This window comes from Equus caballus, chromosome 6, assembly GCF_041296265.1.
Source record: "Equus caballus isolate H_3958 breed thoroughbred chromosome 6, TB-T2T, whole genome shotgun sequence".
Taxonomy (NCBI): domain Eukaryota; kingdom Metazoa; phylum Chordata; class Mammalia; order Perissodactyla; family Equidae; genus Equus; species Equus caballus.
The window spans coordinates 99,139,591-99,165,926 of NC_091689.1; the positions used below are offsets into that span (position 1 = coordinate 99,139,591).

A 26,336-nucleotide genomic window follows, 5' to 3' on the forward strand; every position below is an offset into this window, starting at 1 on the left:
TCCCTAACTCATTTTGAGCATCGTAACCTTGTATGAAAACCTGGCAAGGAAAAAGAAAAAAATTACAGGCTATGAACCCAGATAAAAAATTCTAAACAAAACATTAGCAAACCTTTCGTTATGAAGGTTTTCTAATTGCCCAAATTGGAAGAACCCAAATGTCCCTCAAGTGGGAAACGGTTAAACAAACTGTAGCACAGCCATACAATGGAACATTCAGCAATAGAAAAGAATGAACTACTGATACACACAACCTCATGGACAAATCTCAAATACACTATGCTAAGTGACAAAAGCTAGAATCAAAAGACAATGTAGCATATGATTCCATTTATAAATGACATTCTGGAAAAGAAAAACTACAGGGATAGGGAGGCTAAGGGTTGGGGCAGACAGGGATTGACTACAAAGGGGCATAGGGGAAGCTGGTGGGAGTTAATGGAACCGTTCTATATCTTAACTGCGGTGGCTGGCGACGGTTACCCAACTGCCTGCATTTGTCAAAACTCGATCTATACACTAAAAAGGGTAAACTTTACTGTACATAAATTATACCTTCACAACAAAGAGGAAAAGAAAAAATTAACAAACTAAAGCTATGATGTATAAAAACAATATATCACAAACTAGCTAAATTTATTCCAAGCACACGATGGTTTAACACTACAAAATCAATTAATATAATCTATTACACTAATATATTAAAGGAGAAAAATGAGACACTCTTAATAATGAAGAAAAAAGATTTGATAAACTTCAACATACATTCACGCTGAAAATCTCAAAAAAGGAATGGGGGAGGGGATCCCAAATGTCCTTTATTCAATAAAGGATACCTACAAAAACTTAACAAACATTACATTTAAAGGTAAATGTCAAAAGCATTCCTTTAAATTAAGATGTCCACTAGTAGCATTAATGTTAAAAAAATGTATCATAAGTCCTGACCACCAAAGAAGACTAAAAAGAAAGATCAGAATGAAACAAAACTTGACATTATCCAATAACATGACAGTCTATATAGAAAGCGCAAAAAGAATTCAAATAAAATACTACAATCATTTCAATGAAGCACACTGCCAAAATAATTAGCTATGCCTTTAGAGAAAGAAGAATCTTTTGACTCATTGCAATTTCTAATTCCATTACCTTGACTAGATTCAGTAGTGTCAGATTTAAGGGAAAGCTGTTTTGTTCCATCTTTAACTTTTTTCAACCGATTCTTATCTCCTGGTAAAGTCAATTTTTGCCTGAGTGGTTTCAATTCAAAAGCTTGAAAAGTTTTGACCTGTGTTTTCTCCTCAGGAGCTACTTCTTTACTTGAGTCCTTGGTAATACTGACATTATCAGCGCTTATTTGGTCCTCAAAGTTCAAAGTTTTGGGATCTTCCTGCACGTTCTCTTCTTTGCTACTCAAAGCCAGTTTTTCATCCTTGTTGATGCACTCTAGTTCCAACTGTATTTGCTTATACTTCAAAAGTAAATCTTCAAAAGTTTCTTCCCCACAGTTTTCACTTTTTGATGAATAATTTTGTTTTCTTGATGGAGATCTTCCAAAACTTTTGGCTGAACAGCATATTAAGGAAACCAGTTTCCCAAAGTTTTCCAGTTAATTTAACAAAAACACATTAAGTTATAGATGAATTGTCTCCCTTTTTAATTTGTTTTTCAAGAAAGATGAACTGGTATTTTTAAATTACTAAATTCCATTTAATCTATGTGCTGCTAATACCCACTTTCATTATGTCCCCATATTTCAAATTTAATAAGTATCCACATAAATAGTCCACTTATAAAGTCACTAGTGTTAGTTATTACCCGTAGCATCCACAGATATTCTCTCTAGTTAGGTTATAGCATCCTTCTTTGACAGGTATCAGGGAAGCCCACAAGCTGGATGTTAAAAATTCCTTTCTGAAGGAGGAGGGGAGAAACTGAATGGTTTGTCACAGATATGGATAATTTACATTTCAGATAATCAGAAAGAAACATTTCTTCTTTTTAATCAGTTTCTTCTCCTGTCTCAAATTTTAAAAATAGAGAAAAAAACAAACACTGACAATTAATAGTTAAGACTAGTTTATGAATAAAAAACATTTTCTTAAAAACCGAATTCATTAGAATTTTTGGGCTCATCCAGTATGCTAACATCTAACATATGTACAACTAAAACAATGAAAGCAGTTACATAATAAAAAATAAAACCTTTAAACAGTATTCAAAATATATCTTCTAAATTATTATTAAATAATTATTACCAATTATTTATCAGGATTACCAATAATCTAAACCAATTATTTTTGGTTTTTTTCTTCTCTAACATAGTGATACACAGAACATAATTTCTTCCTTGGATATGGCTACAAAGTTCCAAACTACAATTTTTTTCAAAATAATTCATACATATGAGAATTGTCATACCTCACTTCTCCAGCCTAGCATTAACAAAATAAAAGACAAATACTTTATGTGGTTTTAATCCAATACGTCATTTATAGATCATTTGAATTGGCTAGGATATAACATACACTTCCCTAAATATGGTTCTTCTCTGTTTAACAATTCACAGGACAAGCAACTTGCAAAGATTTTGTGTGTGTGCGAGGAAGACTGCTGTTGAGCTAACATCTGTGCAAATCTTCCTCTACTTTAGGTGGAATGCTGCCACAGCGTGGCTTGACAACAGTGCCAGGTCTAGGCCGGGGATCCAAACCTGTGAACCCTGGGCCACTGAAAGCAGAGCGCGCAAACTTAACCACTAAGCCACTAGCCCGGCCACCTGCAAAGATTTTTTAAACTTTCCTAATGACCAATTCAAGAATGGGAATCACCACCAAACATTTTAGAAACTAAATGAGCATTATGATTGAAAATCCTAACAGATCTGCAGCAAAACTGTTCTGGTAAATCATTGGTTCTCTGACCTCTCCTTTTCAGTCAAGTTTCTTGAAAGAATACTAGTTTCTCCTTACCTGTCTTACTGACTCTTCAACCAAATGGAATCTGGCTTCTGCTGGCTGAATTTATCCACCATGTTTTCGAATCTTATTTTACCCGACCCCTGTGCAGCACTGGACACTGTTAACTACCTCTCTCTTGGCTTCCATAACTCCACTCTCCCCTTGTTTCCCTTCCTCTTTTTTTTCCTAACTCTTCACAACCCCTTTCTCTCCAACTCTTGCAATAATGGTACTCTCCAGTGAGCTCTACTTAGCCTCTTTCTCTTTGCATTTCGAGCATTTTAAAGCACTCCCATATTTTGCGTACTACAAGAGAGAAATCTGGCCCCGGGATAGACACTTGGGGCTCTATCTCCCACAAGCCATCCCCAATACTGCTGCTGATCTTTCTAGAATACAAATCTGATCAGATCTCTTCCCTTTTTTAAATCTAAGAACAGAGTCCAAAATCCTTATAATGGCATATAACGCCTTCCTGATATGATCTATACTTCCTTTCCAATCTCACCTTTCCCTGTTCATCACAATTTATGCATAGCTTTGTATCTAGGTTCTTCTGTTCTTCAAATTAACCCCAATTCAAATGTCATCTCCTATGTGAAGCCAGAGAATTACTTGCTCCCTCATGCCACCATTAAGTACTCTTTGCACATAAATTCTGCAATTATCTCCATTTACAGCTCACTTTTCAATGAAGTTAGCTAAAGGTACAACCAGAGTAATTAAAAACAAAAGACTGAAGACCTTGGAAACATTCATAAAGGGAAAAGATTCAATACACTAACAAAAATTAAAGTAACTAAAGAACAGAAAAACGAGGAAAAGCAATTGAGTTATGACTATAACCAACTCATCTCCCCTCAAGGTTAAGTGAAATCTCCTACTTCTGTCTATACAGGACAGCCAGGATGAAACCAACACTTAACAGATTTAATTTTAAGCTGGTCAAGATGCAATTTCTAAATGAAACCTGATTTAAAAAAAGAACTGCTATTCAACCTTTACAACTACAGGTGAAAATGCAGTGACTTTTTATTGATCAGAGACACTAACCTAATCATGTTAGCTCTTATCAGATTTAGAAGTTTAAAATAGTAATCATCCAAAGGAGATACATGCTAAGATTGATTGACAAGTATGTATCACTAAGAAAAATTAAAAAATGAATAAGAATGAAAGTAAGTACTGCAATAGAAATCTGGTTTATTCTATTCCTTTAAAGCTGCACCTAGCATATCTTAATCATTACAGAGAAAGAAGTTAAAACAAACCAACCAACCATCTGTACTCATGCTACTTCACTTCTAGATTATGGAAATAAGCCACACAATAATCCTCATTCTTTCTTAATGCAGTATTTGTAAAATAAAAATGTCATTATTATAATCACACAGCAGAAACATGAATTAAACTGAGTACAATCATGGTATTAAAAGAATTTGAATTAATAAAATTTTGTATTGCAAATTTTGTTTGTTCATGTTATACACAAGAGGCTGGGAACTAAGTTTTCCTTTACAAATTCTTATAAAGAATACCACCCCTAGGATGGATTACTGATACTTCGCAAGGGAAACAATGAGCAGAGGATCAAAACAAGCATCTTTTTCTTAAGTACAGCATCTGTGAAAAGAAAAACAACTGGAGGGGCCGGCCTGGTGGTGCAGCAGTTAAGTTCACATGTTCCACTTCTCCGAAACCCGGGGTTTGCCGGTTTGGATCCCGGGTGCGGACATGGCATTGCTTGGTACACCATGCTGTGGTAGGTGTCCCACGTATAAAGTAGAGGAAGATGCGCAGGATGTTAGGTCAGGGCTAGGCTTCCTCAGCAAAAAAGAGGAGGACTGGCAGTAATTAGCTCAGGGCTAATCTTCCTCAAAAAAAAAAAAAGAAAAAAAAAGAAAAAGAAAAACAACTGGATATCTCATTTCTGCTAAGTTACTACAGAAATTAGACTGGCTATTTGCCTGTACTTTTTTCACATCATATGTCTATTAATAAAAACATGTAAGCTTAACAATTAATAAAGGTAAATGACAGAGGCCAAGGTGGCATTGAATGAACGGTTACAGAAAGACAACAAAGGCAGAAAGAAGCTCAACGGCAGGAGGCAGGCAAGCCCACCCATCACCCCCTTCCCTAATATAGAATAAATTAAGAAAAAATTTTGAGCTGCCTCAGTACTTTTTACATACCTCAATTTGAACTTTTTACATTAAACTGTATTTATTTACATTTCTCTCTGGAACACAAATAACAAGTTTCATCTTCTTTTATTCTTAAAAGAATACATATGTGCTTAAAAAGCCGTTGTGTTTTTAGATGCAGAATTGACAACTAACAAGTCCCTGGTTCAAAAATATCTTGGGGTCTGGTCCCAGGGCGTGGTGATTAAGTTTGGCGAATTCTGCTTCAGCAGCCCGGGATCACAAGTTTGGATCATGGGCCCGACCTGCACCACTCGTCGTCATCTTCTTCGTCCATGGTGCGGCAGGGACCAACACACAAGGTGGAGGAAGATTGGCAACAGATGTTACCGTGTGGGGTGGGGGGGTGGGCGGGGCGGCCACACCCCACCGATCTTGGACAGAGGCTTTCTACCTTCATTGAAAGAACAGTCTTTTTAAAAGTTAAATACCTACATGATTTTTTTCTGAAACAATCCTGGAATGCTCCTAACCCAACTTTTGGTTGCAGAAGCAAATTTTTTTTCAGGGCACTAGCACCAGAAGCTGCTACTACTTATCTAAACCTACATTTCTTGCCCCCTTTATATCCTGATATCTAGGGAAGACCCTTTGGCCCTAAGTATCTATAAAAATAATGTTGAGTGTCTTCCAAACAAACGTCATTATATGTAAGTTTCATACATCATGAATACATTAAAAAATCATTACACCATGGAAATTACAACCAGAAATAAAAGTGCTTAGTGCACTATTTTTATGCAGTTATCATGGAACAAGTCATGCAGTTCTACAAATCCATCATAAAATAGCAAATCTGGATATCCTGAGTAAACTCAGGAATGTTAAAAATAACTAAGAATGAGGTTAGAGGAGCAAAATTAGATATTTTGCTATTGTACTTCTCAACTTCTCCATAATCTCCACTCTCCACTACACTCCACGGCTTCCAAAATATTAAAATCAAAATGCTGTTAAGTTTATCTTTCTCTCTCTGGCCCACATTTGTCAACAGTGAGGGTTATAAACTATCAAAAAAGTGAACACAAGAAACAGAAAGAGAAAAAGTTTTCTGAAAAGACATATGAATTTAAAAGCTCTGAATTAATCAAAGTTAGTGAAGATACCAGGTTCTTTTTCCTCCCCTTTCCTCTTCAAAAGACAGCAATGTGTAAGAATAAATCGAGAAAAGTAGAAACAGAACCAGAAATAAAAAACAGCAGGATTATGCAGAATCAAACTTCCTAATTTTCAGTGTCAAAGTGCAATACGACATAAGCAAGTATTCCCCAAATTGTTTGACTTTGTATCTTTCCTCCTCCTAACAATCTAAATCAACCTGAGTCAAACACAAACTTCCGATACCAACAATAACAAATGCTAAGGAAACCTGGGCTTCTGAAGCACTATTACAAATCTGATTTTAGACGGTCTCGGATTCCACTAGCTCGGCCCCAATCCACAACACGTGAAAGCCGAAAAGCCCCAGACCCCATAAAGCGATCTCGAGAAAGCACACCCCAGCGTGACGCACGGGGATTACCAGCGGACGACTCGCTCCCAGTGCGCCGCCGCCGGGACAAGCAAGCGGCTCTGCCGCTCGGGAAAGTTACTCATCTCCCAGCCCGTCCCGCCGCCCGGGGCCTCGGGAGCGACACGCCCAGGGCGGACCGCCACGTGAAGGATACAGCTCTTCCGCGGCGGGGAGGGCTCGCGCCAGCCCTGGCCGCTGCCGAACCCGGGCCCCGCGCCTCCGCCCGGCGCCCGGCCCCCCGGCTTGCCGCCTCGCTCGCCCCCGCCGCGCCCCCGACTCCAGCGGCTGCCGCCGCGGTACGGCCGGCCTCGGAAGCGGAACCGGTCCAGGGCGAGGTGGCTGCGCTCCCAGAAAGACGGCCGCGGGCTGCTCTCGGCCAGCGCGCTCGCGGGCATCCGCGCGGGGGGCGGGTGGGAGCGGAACGGCTCTTTGGGTCGGTAGCTGCTGTGTCCCCTGAGGTGGCCCCGCTCCGACGCGTGCCGCGGGCGGGAGAAACTCCTCGGCGGCTGCTGGGACGAGCACGACGACGACGAGGAGCCGCCACCGGACCCGCCGCCCCGGGCCGGGTGGGGCGGCCTGCGCCGCGGGTACGGCAGCAGCCCGGCGCCGCTGCTGCTGCTGCTGCTCCGGCTCCGGCCCTGGCTGTTGTTGTCGTCGTCGCTGATCTCCCCGTCCTCGAGCTCCCCTTCCTCCTTGGGCGAGAGGCCGCTGGCGGCCGGGGCCGGAGTCTCCGCGGTCGCCATCCCGGAGCGGCGCCCTCCACACAGCCTCAGCCTCCGTCCGGATCCTTGCTTCTCGGCGCCCGGCTTCCCTAACGGACGCGGCGGCGCGGCCTCACCGCCCCGACGCCTAGCGGGCTCTGCTCCCCAAGTTCCCCGCACCCCAGCGCCTCCTCGCCGCACCGTCGCAGCCCAGCTTCCTGCCCTAGCGCCCCCTTGCTCCTCCGCGGCCAGGGCTCTTCCGCTTCGCGAGAAAGGGGCTCTGGAAGCGGCTGTGCCCGTGACGTCACTTCCTGCGGCACGCAGGAAACAGGCTCCTAATTCACGCGATAACAATAGGACAACGAGATTCTCGGTGGGACTTGCAGTCTATGGCGCCACCCCCATTGGGGTGTTTGGGAGCGTGGCGTGGGCGGGTCCGCTCTTCGTCGCTGCCGCTAGCGGTTGATACCAATGGGCGGGGAGAGGGCAGGCAGCTGTGTGGGTGGACGGCTCCGAAGACGGCCGCCCGCCCTAGACGCGGGGGTCCCGCCGGCGCCGGGGGCCGGGAGGGGTGGGTGCGTCCGCCATGCTGGTGGAGGCGGAGAGCGGCGACTGAGCGGCGGGAGCGCGGCCGGCGGGCCGGGGAGATGCCGACCCACTGCGCGGCGGCGGGCTGCGCGGCCACCTACGACAAGCACGCGGACGTCAGCTTCCACAGGTACCGGGCGCGGGCCCTTCCCCTCTGCGGGCGTCTCGCGTCTGTCGCGTATTCTCTGCCCTCGGGGAGGCGTCTTCGCCCCATGAAGGCGGTCCACGATCTGTACGGTAGCGACTCCTTAGGGAGAAGTGACGGGAGGACGCGTTAGTTTCCTGCTCTTCCACTCCTGTAGGTGACGCCGGGTCTTGACATAAATGATGCCGCGAGAGGAGTCCTGTTGAAGGCAGCAGTCACCGTGAGAGCCTGCCATGGTCCCGTTAAAATTAGGACGTTCTCACTAGCTGAACCGACAGGGGAGCGCTTAGATGTCTAATAGTCGAGTCCAGCAACTCTGCGGAGGATTGAGTAGCCGTGGACTGAGCGGGGTTGGGAAAGGGCGAGAGATGTTTTCTATTCTTAACAAGAACAGAGCGATAGAAAGACCTTAGGTTTTGTTTTTCCTTCGTTTGCTGGAAGAGCAATCTAAATTCTTTCCTTCTGCCAAATCGGAACTCTTGAAGGCACTTTGAACACTACGTGAAATATAGTAAGTACTCGGTAAATGTTTACCTTCTCTGCAAGTGCCTGCCGTGTGCCTGAAGAAGCGTTAAAAAAGTTAAGTGCAAACAGCTCTGATTCTATATACCTCACAGCTTAAGTCGATCCTAGAATGTAGAAAATTATATCCTTGACCTTTTCCTCATCTCATTATGACTAAATGTAAACCCTTATTAAAAGTTGCCACTTAAAAAAATCCTTGTGATGTTTCTGTTTTTCAACTACTTTACTCATCCATCTATCGCATGTGTACCGTGTTTTTATTTTGCCTGGCATTGTGCTAGGGATCCAGAAAATTCTCCTCTTCCTGGAGTTGAGAGTGTAACGAGAAAGGAAAACAAATAATTACGGTTGAGGGCCACAGAAGAGACATTCAGGGAGACCTAACTTAGCCTTGGAAAGTCAAAGAACACTTCTCAAAGGATGTGATATTTCACATGAGACCAAAGGATGACATAGATTTGGTCCAGTATGCTGCTTTAAGGATTTTCTGTTTTACCCAAAGAGAGCTTGAGAAGCCATGGAGGGTTTAATTGCATATTAAAAATCCCTCTGGCTGCAATGTGGAGAATTACAGTGTTACTTACAGTGCTGGTCAAGCATCATCAAGAGAGGTATTTGATGAGCAAGGAGCTTACTATTTCTTTCACAGGGAAATCCTGCTACAGTGTCCACTGTGAGCTAAACAATGTCCTTCCTTGCTGGCAGAACCAGCAGTAGATTAGAAGAGTTTGAGAGGGGATAGAGAAAACAGTTGGGAACCTGTAGTAAAACACGGGAGAGTCCACCTAGTGGCCTAGACTGGAGAGGTGCTGACAAAAGGGATGGAAAGAGGTGGACAGATTTGAGAACTGTTTGAGGGGGAACTGCTGTATCTGGTAATCTGATTTGGAAGAAGAGGGATAAGGAGGAGTCAAGGCACCAATAATATGGAATGTTTAAGAGAAGTACAGTGGTACAATAACATGCATACCTCCTTTCTATTTTGACCATTTGCCTGCTATGAAATTAACATTTTCATGTGTGACCCCAGAAATTTAGGCCTTAAAAATAATAATATAATAAAAATACATTCCTATTTCATAGATACAAAAACTAACTCCTCTCCTAGGACATTGGTAGACTTCTTTATCCCCATGTACAACTTATATTGCCTAAATTTACTGGCTCCATTTTTATTCTCTTGCTCAGCCCACTCTAGTCGCAGTCTCCCCAAACTTCTGAAACTGCTCTTGATGAGTTGTCACTCCTACATTGGCATGTGATCGTTTCTCCTTGAAATACTCTCCTTTTGAATTAACACTAATTTTGTGATTTTTATCTTACTTTTTTGGCCAATCTTCAATCTCTTCTGCCAGCCCCTCTCCCCACCCACTGACCTAAGTCTTCCCACTCTTATCAAATTGATTTCAACTGTTCCTGTGCCCTCAGTTAACATTTACTTGTTGATGCCTCCCCAATTAACATTTCCAGTCCAAATCTCCAGTGAGTTCCATGCCTGTAGGCCGGATGTCTCAATACTTCCTTGGTCTCTTCAGTTCCCCAGATTCAACATATCAAAACTGTACTAATGAACTGCCCTTCCCCTAACCTACACCACTTCCCATATTGTATTCCCTTTCTCAGTACAGTAAATGAAAACACCATCCATCCAGAAACGGGGAGGTCCTCCTCCCTTGACTTCTCACCATTCCCTCTTGATGGGATTATTACAGCAGCTCTTAGCTGGTTCACTGCATCCATTCATGCACTCCTAACTGCTCTTCTGTAATCAGTGGTGTGTTGCTAAATGTTTAACAACAGGATCTCCAGGGAAGGGGAAAAGCCCTGATTTGTAGTGTTGGCTCAAGGTACATGAGATAAATACTCCTGCTGTGACTGATTTAAAACTAACAACATCGCTGATCATGGAGTTGGGAAGAAGTGTGCAGTGCCACATTATTATATAGTGCTTATACCATGTAGCTGGAAGAGACACAAATAATAGCAAAATAATCAGGAAGTGAGAGTTCTTAGTATTTATTACCTTTGTTTTTAATTTAACTACAAATTGGCATAACAATATTTGATAATGGCTGTGTTTAACAACTGGTTAAAACATTCTCTGTTAGGGGCCCCTTGCTGCGTGGTTGAGTTTGATGCTCCACTGTGGTGGCCCAGGGTTTTGCTGGTTCGGATCCTGGGTGCAGACATAGCACTGCTCATCAAGTCACGCTGGGACAGCGTCCCACCTGCAACAACTAGAAGGACCCACAACTAAAAATACACAACTATGTACGGGGGGCTTTGGGGAGAAAAAAAAATCTTAAAAAAAATTTTTTTTCTGTTAACAATCAGCTCTCTAAATTAGGCCTTTTAATGGCTTATCAATGCCACTTTGGGTAAAGTTCAAAATTACTCTTTAATTTAGAAGGCCCTCCAGCATCATTTCATGTCCTAACATTCTTCCTTGTCCCTAAGATACTCTGCACTCTTCACTACTCCCACCCTAATTTCTCCAGCTAATTCCTCCTCTCTTAAGTCCTCCTGACTAGATGAGCTCTTCCTGTGTTATGGTTCCATGCAACCCTGTACTTGCCCTTTTTTTTTTTTTTTTTTTGAGGAAGATCAGCCCTGAGCTAACATTTGCCAATCCTCCTCTTTTTGCTGAGGAAGGCTGGCCCTGAGCTAACATCCGTGCCCATCTTCCTCTGCTTTATATGTGGACGCCTACCACAGCATGGCTTGCCAAGCGGTGATATGTCCGCACCCGGGATCCAAACCGGCGGACCCCAGGCCACCAAAGTGGAACATGCGCACTTAACTGCTGCACCACCGGGCTGGCCCCTGTACTTGCCCTTTTATAACACTCATGGCACTTGTGTAATTACTTTTATAATAATAGCATTTATTTAGTATTTACCACGTACTGTGCACTGGGCTAAGCATTTACTTACATTGTCTTACTTAATTCCTAGAACCACACTAGGTACCATTATTACTCCACTTTATAGATGGTAAAACTAAGGCCTAAAAAGGTTAAATAGCTGCCTAAAGTCTCCCAGCTATTACGTGAAGGAGCAAGGATTGTGGGACCCTGGTTTGACTCCAGAGACAGTGCTCTCAGCTACTCTTTTCTACTACATCGAGCTGTTGGATTCTCTACCTTCCCCTTACAGTATACCCTCAGAGAAGGTAGATACCATAAAGGTAGGTCAGTTTTGTTTACCACTGTGTCTTTAGTGCCTAGGACAGTGCTTGGAATGTAAGAGGCATTCAGCTGTTTATTAAAAATCCAAGCAAAACAGCATCGTTTAAAATACTGAGTGATTTTCCAAAACATCTAATGTTTCTGAAAGCTTGGTTCTATTACTGTGTAGACAAAAATATAGCCGTCTGTTATCATCATGTTAACTTTTTAATATTTACAGGATGATTTATTATTACTTAAATTCAGCTTATAGGCTGTATCTCTCACTCTCTGAAAATGCTGAGAAAAAGCCAAACCACACATGCAGAACATGATTAAGGCTAATGCTGCATAAAACAGTATCCAAAATCAGATACAGAATTGTTGGCTATTCTTCTATTTCACCACAAACAACTGAAGATTATTTAGTAATGCCAAACTAAACACATTAGTTCATTCATTGATTCACTCAGAAAAATTCATGTAGTGCTTATGTAACAGGATAAAGTAGTGAAAAACATAGCTCCTCACCAGGAGAAACTTAATGACCTAGTGGTGGAGACATAAAAGTAAGCACTTAGAAGAGAGTGATGTTAGTTCTGTATGATCGTGGACATCTAACCCAGTCTTCTGACCATGAAAAACCTCCATAGGAAGATGAGGTTCCTAAACTGAGTCTTAAAAAAGAGGAAGCAGAATTTGGTCAAATTAAGGTTCAATTTGAGGCACTGGTTTCATAATTAGGGAGCTAGTTTAAAAGAGCTAAAAAAAAAAGTTTGAAAAATATTATCTGAAAGACATTCTTTGTATATCTGAAGAGTCTTAAACAAATGATAATACAATGATAGTACTTATTTGTTCTGAGCCTTTTTTGAGTCCCCAAGAAGAAATGTGCTTGTAAATTAAAGCTTGATTTTTAGTTTAGGCCTCAGGAAACATTTCCAAACCACCAAATATTGGAACAGAGATTTCTGAAATGAGAATACATTAAGAGGTGAGGGCTAGGCAGAGTAGATAAATTCTCCATCAGAGGTTTCTAATGAAATAGAAAAAACTTGTATGAAAACATTTGAACTGTAGAGTGATAGACAAATGTTAATATCCTCAGATTAGGATATGTGTGGGATTGGGGGCATACGGACAGGAGATGGGAGGGTGTTTACCAGCAAATCTGGGCTTTCACCTCTTTGTGCCCCTCACTGCTGGTAATTTGAGCAAACCTAGTATATCTGATATAGCCAAAGCTGTTACCTAGTAAAGCTTCAGTTGGGCGCTTCTGATCCACATGATTGTCTAACATGAATCTAATGGTTCTTTTTAAACACTAGTCAGTTTGTAATTAATACTTAAAGGATAAGGTAGTCAAACTAAAGAAGAGTTCAACTCAAACTTCTTACGAGTCAATGTAGATTCTTATGTTTCTAAGGCAGTCAACACAACGCCAGAATTTTTAGACAGTCCCTTATGTTTTCTTTCTTAATAGGTATATACTGAGTACTTATCAGTATATTTTGCACTTAAAATGAATATGGAAGGAAAAACATTTCTGCTGGGCTTGGCAGCAGCATTTTACTCTGTAATACTGTATAGCTTAAGAGTTTATTTTTTAAAAAATATGCCTTTTAACTACATGGAAGTAATACAATGAATTATTAATTTATATATTCTGTATTCATATTAATTAAGCAACTTTTTGTTGAGTCCCTACTGGTTGCAAGGCACTATGCTAAGTGTTAAAGACAGATGAAAAGATTTAATGATCCCTGTCTTCAAGAAATTTATAATCTACTTTTATTTTGCTGGAAATTTATTAAAATGGAAAAATTACAGAACAATGTGGTTAGTGTCATAATGAAGAAACACAGTGGAAGGAATACCAGAATCTGTGTATGCTTTCCTTGATGAGATTTAATCTGTAGGTATCTGATTTGCCTTGACCATGTACATCAGCAGATCAAAACACTGTGAAACTGAGCCAGCCCGATGACCTAGTGGTGGTTCAAGTTTGGTGCATTACGCTTCAGCGGCCTGGGTTTGTTTCCCAGTCATGGACCCACACTTCCCATCTGTCAGTTGCCATGTTGTGGCGGTGGCGCACGTAGAAGAACCAGAAGGACTTACATCTAGGATATACAACCATGCACTGGGGCTTTGGGGATGGAAAAAGAAAAGAGGAGGAAGATTGGCAACAGAAGTTAGCTCAGGGCGAATCTTTCCCTGAAAAAAAGTACATTGTGAAATTACTCCTGCTCATAGTGGTTCCACATAAACTTGATCTAGATCAGTTTAGTCGTTTATTTTTACTACCCATGTTAAATAATAGGTTGGGAAGAAAGGTCTCTCTATAAAACTCTGAGAAATAAAACCATTCAAGTCAGTTTCTTTGGGTTTTTTTGGTGAGGAAGATTGTTGCTAAGCTAGTATCTGTTGCCAATCTTTGTCTTTTTGCCTGAGAGATTGTCCCTGAGCTAACACCTGTGCCAGTCTTCCTCTATTTTGTACGTGGGACGCCACCACAGTGTGGCTCAATGAGTGGTGTGCAGGTCCTCACCAGGGATCTGAACCTGCAAACCCCAGGCCACTGAAGCAGAGTGCGTGAACTTAACTACTATGCCACCAGGCTGTCAATTTTGACCCTCAAGTCAATTTTTTATTTATTTTTTTACAACTTATAGAAATTAGCGTAAATTGGTTTCTGTTTCAGTGTCTGGAAATTGGGAATTTAAAAATTTTTATATAAATTGAAGACACTTTAAATCATCACCTTTTAAAATTTCTTTTAAGCACTTAGGTGCAACCAGAAGTGTGATAGTTGGAATTTGACTTGCCTTTTTTTTTTTTTTTTTTTTTTTTTAAGGTTTCCTTTGGATCCTAAAAGAAGAAAAGAATGGGTTCGCCTGGTTAGGCGCAAAAATTTTGTGCCAGGAAAACACACTTTTCTTTGTTCAAAGCACTTTGAAGCCTCCTGTTTTGACCTAACAGGACAGACTCGACGACTTAAAATGGATGCTGTTCCAACCATTTTTGATTTTTGTACCCATATAAAGTCTATGGTAGGTAATGTTACTTTTACTCCATTTTTACCATTTTTAGAACCCATTCCTTTTTGTTTATAAAATAGAACAATTCAGAATGTACTGAAATTCATATATAATGATATGCCTCAAGAAAGTTGAAAAACTTCCTCTTGCGCAGTAAAGGTGCAGGCTAGAATTAGATCTCAATTCTGCTGACTCCAATATTCTTTCCCTAATCCAAATTGTTTTACTATGTTGGGTTTTTACATTATTGCCAGTTATTATCAATAATTCAATCAATGGTAAAACTGAGAAATCATGAATAATGAAACCTCCAGCATCACTCTGCTCTGATTTTAAGATATACAAAATTTGCGCTAAGTGCTTTAAGAACAGCACACCCAAAGAATACCAGATTTATACCAAAAAATGTAAGTGCAGAGGGAGGCATAAAAGAAAACTTCATAGAGCTTAAGCATTTAGGCTGGGCTTCAGCTTGGAGTTTGGAACTTAGGAGAGGCTTCTTGACCTTTCACAGGACAGTTGCAATAGCACAGTGAGCACAAAAGCCAGTGGGTTGAGGGTGAGTCGAAAATAGTCACATGTTAGCAAGTGATATTTAAAAGGAAGGAGAGAATTAAGGTACAGGATGAATGTATTAAAACAATGTTATCTAGTTAGGGAAGATCTGATCAGAGAGGAAAAAGCTAGCTGAGAAAGACAGGGTCACTGAAAGGTAAGAAGGGGTAGAATGGGGCCGGCCCTGTGGCAGAGTGGTTAGGTTCACGTGCTCCCCTTCGGCGGCCCAGGGTTTTGCCAGTTGGAATCCTGGGCGTGGACATAGCACCACTCATCAGGCCATGGTGAGGCGGCATCCCACATGGCACAACTAGAAGGACCCACAACTAAAAACACACAACTATGTACCTGCGGGCTTTGGGGAGAAAAAGGAAAAATAAAATCTTTAAAAAAAAAAAAAAGAAGGTGTAGAATGAACAAAAATAGAGGGTGTAGCTTTGAAGAGGGGGACAGACATCTTTTCCTCTAAAAGAGGAAAAACCACTGCTTTTCTTGAGTTATTGTGATAGTTAAATGTGTGAAGATACATGAGTTAGGATGTGAACAGGAGAGGAAACTGGTGAACTAATTATCACAGATATTAGAAAAGCTCCAGGAGGGCAAGAACTTTGTCTCTCTCACTTCTGAACCCTCAGCACCGCAAATAGTGCCTGGTACTTAGCACATACTCAGATATTTATTGAATTTGAAGTATAGCTTATTTTTTGGCATTTTGATCATTTATTCATTCAACAAATATTTACTAAACTTTGTCAGAATCTAAGTTAGATACTGAGGATATAAAGATCAAAAACGGGGCCGGCCTGTGGCACAGGAGTTAAGTTCTCATGTTCTGCTTCGGCAGCCCAGGGTGCACCATTTCGGATCCCGGGCGCAGACCTAAGCACAACTTGTCAAGCCATGCTGTGGCAGGTGTCCCACATATAAAGTAGAGGAAGATGGGCACAGATGTTAGCTCAGGGCCAGCCTTCCACAGCAAGAAGAGGAGGATTGGTGGCAGATGTTAGCTCAGGGCTAATCTTCCTAAAAAAAAAAAAAATCTTAAAAAAAATTAAAAGAAGAAAAGATCAAAAACAGTCCTTGGGGGCTGGCCCCATGGCATAGTGGTTAAGTTTGGTGCACTCTGCTTTGGCAGCCCAGGTTCAAGGGTTTGAATCCCGGGTGCAGACACACACGACTTGTTGGCCATACTGTGGCAGTGACCTACATACAAAATAGAGGAAGACTGGCACAGATGTTAGCTCAGGGCAAATCTTCCTCAGTAAAAAAATAAAAAGTCCCTGCCAATTCCCCTAGGCAGAAGGCAATACCAATTACAGGTTTCATGAGGACAGGAACCATATTTGTCTTCTTTACCATTATGTCCCCAGGAATTCCTAAGTTAATTCCTGTGTGTTTCATTAAATGTTTGTTGAATAAATGAAAGACACAGACTTAAGAGGTTATGACATAATCTGGAAACTGTAGGTGGTTTAGTCTTGCTGGAGAATAAGTCAGGATGATGAATGGCAGAATGGGATGAAATCCTAAATGGTATAATATGCCATGTAAAGATTTTTTTCTTTAGATAATGGGGAGGCAAAGAGGAATTTAGCCAGTGTAGAAACATCAAATCTGTTAGAAAAATTATTCTGGTGGCAGAATATGGATTAGTGAGGATCAGAATGAGGAGGAGATCTAGAAAGAAGTTTTTAGTATTTCAAGCCAGGCATGATATGGGTCTGATGTGGACAGTGGCATTAAGAATGATGGAGAGGAGAGGATTCATGACAGAGATATTTAGGAGGTGGAATTAATAAGACTTGATGACTAACTGGATGAAAGAGATAAAGGAAAAAAAGGGTCCTTGGGTTTCTGATTTGGGCAAAATCTTCCTAGCCAGATTTTAAATCCTTGAATGGAAGATGTAACTGTGAACAGTTAGTAAGCAGATCTATTCAGGAGCTTGATACGTGAGAAGATGTTTTCATTAAGCAGGACCCCAGGACTGAAATATTAACCAAATTGAGAGAATACTATTTACCTAAAAAAAGAGATCACATCAGTACCACACATACACCAAATGTCTTTATACATTCTATATTGGTCTTAGAAAATTGCAAAGGATTTTTTAAGTGTTGGTAGAATCATACTCCATAGTTTTGAAGAGACCTTGGAAGTCCATTGTCTATCTCCAAACCAACGTTTGTATCTCTCTGGAGAGGCAAGACAAAAAGAAATGGGTGGCTGGAATCAATTCAACCAGTTGAGAAACCTGAATCCATGATTACATGAGATAGGCTGCTGATGTTTCCTATCAAACTTTTAGAATCAATTTTTAAAAGAGCAGTTTAAATACTGTTATCCAAAACTGGACAAACTTTACTTATTTGTGATATTCCATATTTTATGTTCAACCCTCTAATTTTATTTGGCTCAGAAACTCAAGTCAAGGAATCTTTTGAAGAAAAACAACAGCAGTACTCCAACCGCACCATCGAATTTAAAATCCAACATTAGTAGTCAGCAAGTACTACTTGAACACAGTTATGCCTTTAGGAATCCTATGGAGGCAAAAAAGAGGATAATTAAACTGGAAAAAGAAATAGCAAGCTTAAGAAGGAAAATGAAAACTTGCCTACAAAAAGAGCGCAGAGCAACTCGAAGATGGATCAAAGCTACGTGCTTGGTGAAGAATCTAGAAGCAAATAACATATTACCTGCTGGCACATCAGAACACATTTTACCAACTGCCTTAAGCAGCCTTCCTTTGGAAGATTTCAAGATTCTTGAACAAGATCAACAAGGTAAAATGTTACCAATTTTCAAAATCTAAAACAGACCAAGAGTACCTTCATTTACAATTACCCTGCATAGAACTTGATGCCCATCCTTCGTTCCAGTCAAAGGTAAAGATATTTAACGCAATTATGCCAAAAGTGGGTATTTAATAGTTTTACTTGAAGTACCGTTACTCCTGTATAATTTATGAAGATGTGATTACCAAAAAAAATGGAAAACTTCCTATGAAACTTTGAAAAAGAATGGAAGTGCCTTATGTGAGAACTACATACTTAAAAATTTTGTTAGTAAATTGTATTTTGCAAGGTGTTTTGTGTTTTTGTCTTTTAAAACTACTTTTAAAGAACACTCTATGACAATGTGTTTAATTTATATTAGGAAATATTTTTTTCCTGTACCAAAGTTGGGATATTACATTCTAAATAAGATGGTAAGTAGGAGTTAACCAACATTGAATATGACTTTAGAACTGCTAGGGTTTGTATTAATTTATTATTGGCACTGTGATTTGGAAACTTTAGAGAAAAAAACCTGAGGTTCAGGGAAAATTCTTTTATTTAAACTTTCTGTATCTTTTTACCAGTAAAAGTGAGCTAATCGTGGCCTCCTTCATAAGAATATTACTTTTAAAATAGATTGTATTTTGAAATAATAATTTTGAATGTGAAGTACCCTTGAGTCATCCAAGCTAGATAAGGCCTCAGGTACCTTAGACTAGTAAAAAGTTGTAGTGATTATATTCATCTTCTAAGAAAATATGTCGTGAAATTATGCAGAGATGGGGATCTAGCTTTTACTTAAAAACATAAATATACTATTTTTCTCATAATAAAAGTATTACATTTCCATTTTCGAAATTGATGCATTAATAAGCAAACATGCCAGAAAGTTCCATTTTAGGAATATTCCCTCTACTCCTGTGTGTGTTGATAGCAAAACTCTTAAGCTTTTTTTTGTTATGAACCCACGATAGAATTTAATTGTAGAAAAGTATTTATCATATCTTCACAACTTGTAACTTAAAATGGAATCAGTTTATCTTACACATCAGCTTGTTTTTTATATCTCCTTTTTCAGTGAGTGTCAAATAGGGCAACCATAGTGCCTAAGCGAATGAGATGTGGTTCTCTCTGATAAAGCTATGCACATGCTAATTAATTTACAAATAGAATATCAGAACTATTCTTATAGTTGCCACTTGAACAATTGAACGGTTTGCCTTATTTTACCAGATAAAGTTTAATAAGAACCCTTTCCTTCAAACAGCTTTGGTCAAATCATGTAAAAATTTATTAATGTGTAATCAAGTTATTCAATCCTGATTCGAGCTTCTGACACTGCCATATGAAAGCAGCATACACCTAATCATAAACTGCTGTAAATCTTTCCTATAAGGTAATGGCTATTTGATGATGAAAAAGACTTTTTAAAACTTTTTTAATGATATTTGCTTGGATCCTAGCAACAGTCTTTTGACAGTATTAGCACGCTTTCTTTTAATAAGGGGATTTACAAAGGCAAAAGTAGGAAAAATCTCTTTTAGTTATCATCAGGCACCTTAGAACAAATATTTATGAAAACCCTTTTGTGTATATTGTAAACCTTGTTAGTCATTTTATCTTTATCTTAAATATTGATGTAGCTCCTTGGAATTGTCACTTTTTTTTCCTAATACTCTTTCAAATATCTTTTCACCAATATATAATCATGAGCAAACACTAACTGTATGTATTTTATACCTCAAAATAAGTTGGTCAAATAATCATTTAAACGTAAACTATGTTTTCCAAGTATAAACCCTCATGGGGTTCACCGCCCCTCTCTAATACAAAAGAGAACACTAACTAATGCAGGCTGGTTCCCATCTACAGTAATAGCTTGATATCTTAATATAATGTTTTAAAAATCACAAAAACAAAACATTCTAAAATACAAGCTTTTGGCAAAGTTAGTCTTCATTCATTATTATTTGAGAACACTGATTAAACTACCACACAGTAATTTCAAAGTAAATTTTTTTGCTGTTTTCTCCATGTCATTTTTATGTTACTGTCCTGATAACATGCTCCAAACTCTCCCTGCATCAAATTATTTTATTAACACACATCTGTCTACCTTAAAACTACTTTCATTCATAGAAAAAACCTAAAAGCAATCTTTTAAAATCCTGTTTTCAGGGGCCGGCCCCATGGCTGAGTGGTTGAGTTCGCACACTCTGCTTTGGTGGCCCAGGGTTTCGTGGGTTTGGATCCTGGGTGCAGACATAGCACCGCCCATCAGGCCATGCTGAGGCAGCGTCCCACATAGCACAACCAGAAGGACCTAAAACCGGAAAATACAAGTATGTACTGGGGGGCTTTGGGGAGAAGAAGACAAAGAAAAAAAAAGAGATTGGCAATATGTTAGCTCAGGTGCTAATCCTCAAAAAAAAAGAATCCTGTTTTCAGTTTGTTGATTAACTTCTTATCACTTTGACCATATGCCATAAAACTAATCAAAGTTATAACAGCTCTTTGTCCTCTGCTGGACACAACACATATCCTCTGTTCGTTCATTCTATGTCTGTCATTCATTCAATGTCTGAGGCACTAACCTCTACAGAGAACCAGCCAAAGCCTAGGAACTTGATATAAAGATGAATATGACATGATTTTCTGCCCTGAAGTTGCTCAGTCTCCTGAAATATTGTTTATAATACAATATGATAAATGTTATAAATGAAATATCTGTGAAGGGCTTTGGTAAATGCTGTTGAATTGGAATTTAATGAGAACATATAAACTTTAGACCTTTTTTTCTAATAAGATACTTTCTTTTGAAATGAAACAGATTTCCTGATAATGACTTAGCCAAAGGAGGTAGAAGGACATTGGTGTTGACCTGAATTACAGAGTGTTTTTAATGAATTGTAAGACATTTTTTCTGTTTAAAATGAACACTGAAAAAACTTGTTGTTAATGCTATCTTAGAAGGAAAACATAATTAAATAAATACTACATCAAAGCCAAATAATGGAGTTTATTTGACATTTGATATTTTTATAAAATAACAAACCCTACTAACAGACTTTTAAACAAAGCACTACGGCACCCATTAGTTCTCTTACTTGTTCTCACAAATATTCTGTGTGGTAGGTGTTCGTATCTCCAATTTACAGATGAAGAAATCTGTGTTCATTTATTTATTCATTCAGACATTTACTATGTGCCAACTGGCACAAGGGATGGAAATGCCAATAATCCAAAAAGTTCTAGATTGAACACTGGTCTTTGGGCTCCAAATCCTCTTCTCTGCCCTCCATATTATAACTCTCTGTTAAACATATGAATCATATTATTAAAATAACAAGTCATGTGTCTCAAAAAACTAAAATAAAAAACTTTACATAGGTATACAGTAAAGATAGTCTATGAAGTCACTGTTGATCTCTTCTGGGTAAACTTTATAATGTTGGTATTTTATCTCATTTCTCAATGTTAGCACCTGGGTAAATTTTAATTTTGGTATAATATAGAAGTGGTTCATGTTTATGCCATAATATGGGATTCTTTTGGTATTTAGACAGTTGGAAACTTTCTAAAATTAATGATTTTATAATATTAAACAATTGCATATTGTATTCACAAAAAGTGTATTCCCAGTATGTTGATATTAAAAACTTTTTCCCAAGGAAATTGTCATGCCTGTTATTTCCAAAAAAATGTAAACAAAGGAGTCCTTCCCCTAAACTGACCCCTAAAATACTTCTGTAGAAGTCCCCCTCCTTAAATTGCCAGGCTGTATACAAAACAAAGATATGTAAAGCCTGGAAGAATTATCATTTTCTTTTTTGTGACTCAAGTTATATCTAAACATACATTGCAGTTTATTTGCACTGTTTTTAAATACCGTTTATGCAATCTAAACCAGATATATGAAGGGCTATAAAAATTGTCTATCCTGACAATAATTTTAGACTTGCACAAAGATTTATTTGTAGATATGGTATCAAAGCATTATTTTAATAACAAAAATGAAAGATGTGATTTTTAAATTTTTTTTCTGATACTTTAGAGGAAACTAGGATGAACCAGATAGATGTCCCTCTTAAGGCTACTGGAAAAAAATACTACATTTATTTATTCCTGCCCTCACTGCTCCCCACCCCATCCCTAATGCCTTTTTAGAATGAGTTGAATCTAAGGTACATATCAGTCTTCAAACTGCTGCCTAGGCTTTTAAAATTTGTGCTCCAAAAGTTAAAAAAAATTTTGGGGGGGAGTGTTTAATGTCAAGAAAGCAGATATGTGCCCATCTCTCAGATGAATTATCAGTTTATTTAGGTGGTATTTCAAACCTTGTTAGCGCTAACTCTTCTGCATTCTCTTGAACTTCCTATTATCATGCCCTTCTTAACCACTAGACCTTTACAAATTGTCCTTCCCTTAGCTTGGTCACTTAGCAAACTCCTTGTCATCTTTCAAGGCTTAGTCTCTCCATCACACTTTCCCTTAACATACCAAAGTGCTTTTCTCCCTGGGTCCTGCTTTACCCATAACTTGGATAAAGTCATATTATAATGTAATTGTACATATCTATTTTCATCGTCTCTTCCTTCAAGGAAGTATGTGTGTGTTCTGTTTTTTCTTTTTGCACCTCAGGGGTCTGACATGTATATATTGGGCATTCAAATATTAGTAGATTTCAGAAAATCTAAACCACTCCTTTGGCTTAAATTCAAAGGGACTGCACATAGAATCCACTGATATTTTCCCAGCAAGATTAAGTGCTTTTTGTCATTGAGATGAGTTTACAATTGGTGTTAAGCACCAAGTGTCTATCCCAGAAAAATCCGAACTTATTTGTGTTAAAGAAGGCTTCAACAGAAATACGTATTTATATTGTGAAATCTAATGATTACTAGTCCAACAATGAACTTTCAGTCTGCTTCTCTGATTACTATAGAAATCCTCAAACGGTCAGGTTTTCTGAGGGAAAGGAATCTGGTAAAACAGTTAACTCTGCTGGAAAGGTTTAAACAAAGGCATTCACGTTTCCTACCTTCTTGCAGCATTTAATAACGCAGTCGTGGTCCTGAGAGGACACGGGACTTCTCGCCCTGAAACATGTTGGAGGTGCTGGAGGAGGCTGGATGTGGTGGACGCACCTACTAGTGTCCTCACCCCTAACCAGTGTCGACGAAAATAATCCATATCCAATCTATAAATGAAAATTTGGGTGAGTTTATTCTGAGCTTAAATCTGAGGATTATAACCCGGGAGAGTCTTTCCACAAAGGAACAGAGCACTCCAAAGAAGTGGGGGTATAAGGGTGGTTATATACCCTCAAAGAGGATGTTTCACATAGGATTGAAATGTCCCTTTTACAATAGTCACAAGACTGCTCTGTCGGCACAGCGATTGATGGAAATAGCAGGTAGGTCTTCCGTCTCTGTGAACACAGCAGGGTGGCAGTCTGTTGTCTCCAGCTGTGTGGTCACAGGTGAGCTGGGAGGTGAGTGCAGCAATCAGTTCCTAGCCTAAGGAAAAATGCTTATCCCTAAGGAAATGCTAATGTGGGGGGAAGTTGCACCTTTATCTCAAGGGCCTTTGTTCTGGCCAAAGGAAATGTCTAAGCAGATATGCAATGCGTGCTCAATAGCCACAGTCAGGCCCTTTTGAAAAAAAAGTCAGGCCGAATTAGGTTTATACCAAATGGCTTCCTCATATACTCCAATATATCCTATTGCTTGCCATTTTTATTTGTCGCCAGCAATTCTCCAGCTAGAAAATGCCTTTTAAAATGAATAGAAAAAGACTGCTTACATATTTTTTTTTTTGAGGAAGATTAGCCCTGAGCTAACATCCATGCCCATCTTCCTCTACTTTATATGTGGGACGCCTGCCACAGCGTGGCTTACCAAGTGGTGACATGTCCGCACGCGGGATCCCAACTGAGGCGGAATGTGTGCACCTAACCGCTGCGCCACCGGGCCAGCCCCTACATTTTTTAACCTAGTGAATGAGTGCACCAAGGCTGCCCCAGGGAGAGAAGCCCAGGGCATCCTGGCCTACATGCTGATCTATATGAACCGATGCTTATCTAAAGTTATATGACCACACAATAACCAGACCCCCACCTGCACTGATACCATTTTCATGACTTTTTACATCATCTTTCTTTGGTAAAAATAAGTCATGTACCCATGCCTTATAAATTTAGCCCTAACCCTCAACACTTGAGCCCTTCCCCGCCCGTGGGTCCCGTCCCCACGCCTGCAGGCCTTCACCACCTGTGGGTCCTGTCCCCACACCATTTCTGAATAAAGGAGCACTACTACCAGAACTTGAGAGTCCACAAAATCTTTCTTTTGACTCCTAGGCTCCCGAGCCCCCATCAGTTAATGTCTATAAAAATCACTGGACTGTAATGATGAGGATTTTTAGGCTGCTTAATTTTAAAATGGCTTATGAGGATTTTTAGGCTGGTTAGTTTTAAAACTACAGATGAGATTCAGGCTCCAAGGAGTGGAATTTGTTTGCCCCTTTGTTGGGAAACATTTACATTTCTAAGGGAAACCTCTATCTGTGAAGATGCCTCCCTCTCTGTGCCAGGAAGAAGGGGGTATGGTCTTATCTCTAGAAGCTCTTAATGGGGAAGGCAAGAACTTAAGTTGGTTGCTGTCTGGCAATCTCATGTAACTGGTTTAGGGTGGTGGCGTCTAACCTTTTTAACCTTTACTTAATCCGATTTGATTCTTGTCTAAAAGTCATGGGATCACCCAATGACCAGACCCCATCTGCACTGATACCATTTTAACTTTTTTTTCATGTTCTTTCCTTTGTCTTGTAAAGAGATGAATCATATACCTATGCCTTAAATTGAGCCCTAACCCTCAACTCGGGGCAGCAGCAGGAGCTCTGACTGCCCGTGGGTCCTGTCCCCACACACCAGCTCTGCCTCCCCATGGGTCCTGTCCCCATGTCAGCGGGGGCAGCAGCAGCTGCTCTGCCTGCCCGTGGGTCCTGTCCCCATGCCAGCGGGGGCAGCAGAAGCGGCAGCAGCAGGAGCTCTGACTGCCTGTGGGTCCTGTCCCCACGCACCAGCTCTGCCTGCCCATGGGGTCCTGTCCCCATGCCAGCGGGGGCAGCAGAAGCAGCAGCAGCAGGAGCTCTGACTGCCCGTGGGTCCTGTCCCCATGCCGGCAGCAGAAGCTCTGACTGCCCATGGGTCCTGTCCCCATGCTATTCCACACTGTTCTCTAAATAAAAGAGCACTCCTGCCAGATCTTGAGAGTCTAAGAAATCTTTCTTTCGACTCCTCGGCTCACCGACCCTGCATCAGTAAGATCATGTTTTTTTTAAGACCAAGGATACTTTAATGACGTTAATTCCGGCAGACCGTTTCAGCCTTAAGCCAGATGACTTGTTTCATGGAGAACGCAGCAGTAATCTGGACACTGGGAGGAACGGAGGAGCCATGCTGGCTGGAAGGCCGGTGTAGGGACCTGGAATTGGCCACCCCAAGATATGTCTCTTTGGCATCAGGATTATTTGAGGCTGATTGCTTTTGATAAACCGGGACAAGGAAGGAGGCTCTGAGAAAAGGAACTTGCCATTTGTTAGGACACATTTACATTTGTAAGGTAAATCTCTATCTGTAAAAGGTGCCTCCCTCTCCGTACCAGGAAGAAGAAAGGAGATGACCTTCTCTCTAGAAACTCTTAATCAATGCCAAAGGCAAGGACTTAAATCTGCATTTTATTGTGCTTGTCTGGTAACCTCCTGTAACTAACTTCCCTCCCCCTCCCAACGTTGGCATTTCTTTAAGGATTAAGCGTCTTTCCTTAGGCTAGGAACTGATTGATGCGCTCACCTGTGACCACCCAGCTCAAGACAATCGGCTTGCCTCCTGCTATGCCCACTGAGGTAGCAGACCACTACCTGCTGTGTCCATCAAGCGCTGTGCGACAGGGCAATCTTGTGACTATTGTGGGAGGGACATTTCAATGACATGTGAAACACCCTGTTTGGGGGTATATAACCATTCTGTGCACCCCACTTCTTGGTGCTCTTTCTTCCTTTGGGAAGAAAGGCCCCAGGCCATGGTTTCTCATAAAGCTTTGCTTAATTTTCTCTTGCTATTCTGTCTCATATGAATTTAACTCGGTCTCTG

The 26,336-nt window shown here is 40.3% G+C and overlaps 2 protein-coding genes and 1 long non-coding RNA gene across 4 annotated transcripts in view; 1 reads left to right on the forward strand and 2 right to left on the reverse strand.

The window, feature by feature from the left end:
* Positions 1 to 7,698, reverse strand: part of ZFC3H1 (zinc finger C3H1-type containing) — a 50,826-nt gene extending 43,128 nt beyond the window's left edge. Inside the window, exons 1-2 of one of the 2 annotated variants that reach the window (XR_011440223.1) lie at positions 6,835 to 7,697; positions 1,150 to 1,566 (exon numbers count right to left, since the gene is read on the reverse strand). Coding sequence is in view for 1 of the 2 variants with exons in the window: in XM_014728654.3 (XP_014584140.2) it covers positions 1,150 to 1,566; positions 6,835 to 7,423 (1,006 nt within the window). In the remaining variant the exon portion in view is untranslated. Of the gene's footprint in view, positions 1 to 1,149; positions 1,567 to 6,834 lie in introns of both variants that reach the window. The other variant, XM_014728654.3, reaches the window with a different exon arrangement.
* Positions 7,699 to 7,765: 67 nt separating this feature from the next.
* On the forward strand, positions 7,766 to 21,851 carry THAP2 (THAP domain containing 2). Its single transcript, XM_023644021.2, has 3 exons — positions 7,766 to 8,099; positions 14,663 to 14,858; positions 17,821 to 21,851. Exons 1-3 carry the CDS (start codon positions 7,771 to 7,773, stop codon positions 18,214 to 18,216), a joined length of 921 nt encoding a protein of 306 aa, XP_023499789.1. The 5' UTR covers positions 7,766 to 7,770; the 3' UTR covers positions 18,217 to 21,851.
* LOC111774057 (uncharacterized) lies at positions 20,030 to 25,050 on the reverse strand. Its single transcript, XR_011440225.1, has 2 exons — positions 23,223 to 25,050; positions 20,030 to 20,504 (listed from the first exon to the last, which is right to left on the reverse strand). It is a non-coding gene; the product is annotated as an uncharacterized lncRNA (long non-coding RNA).
* Between the last annotated feature and the right edge of the window lie 1,286 nt (positions 25,051 to 26,336).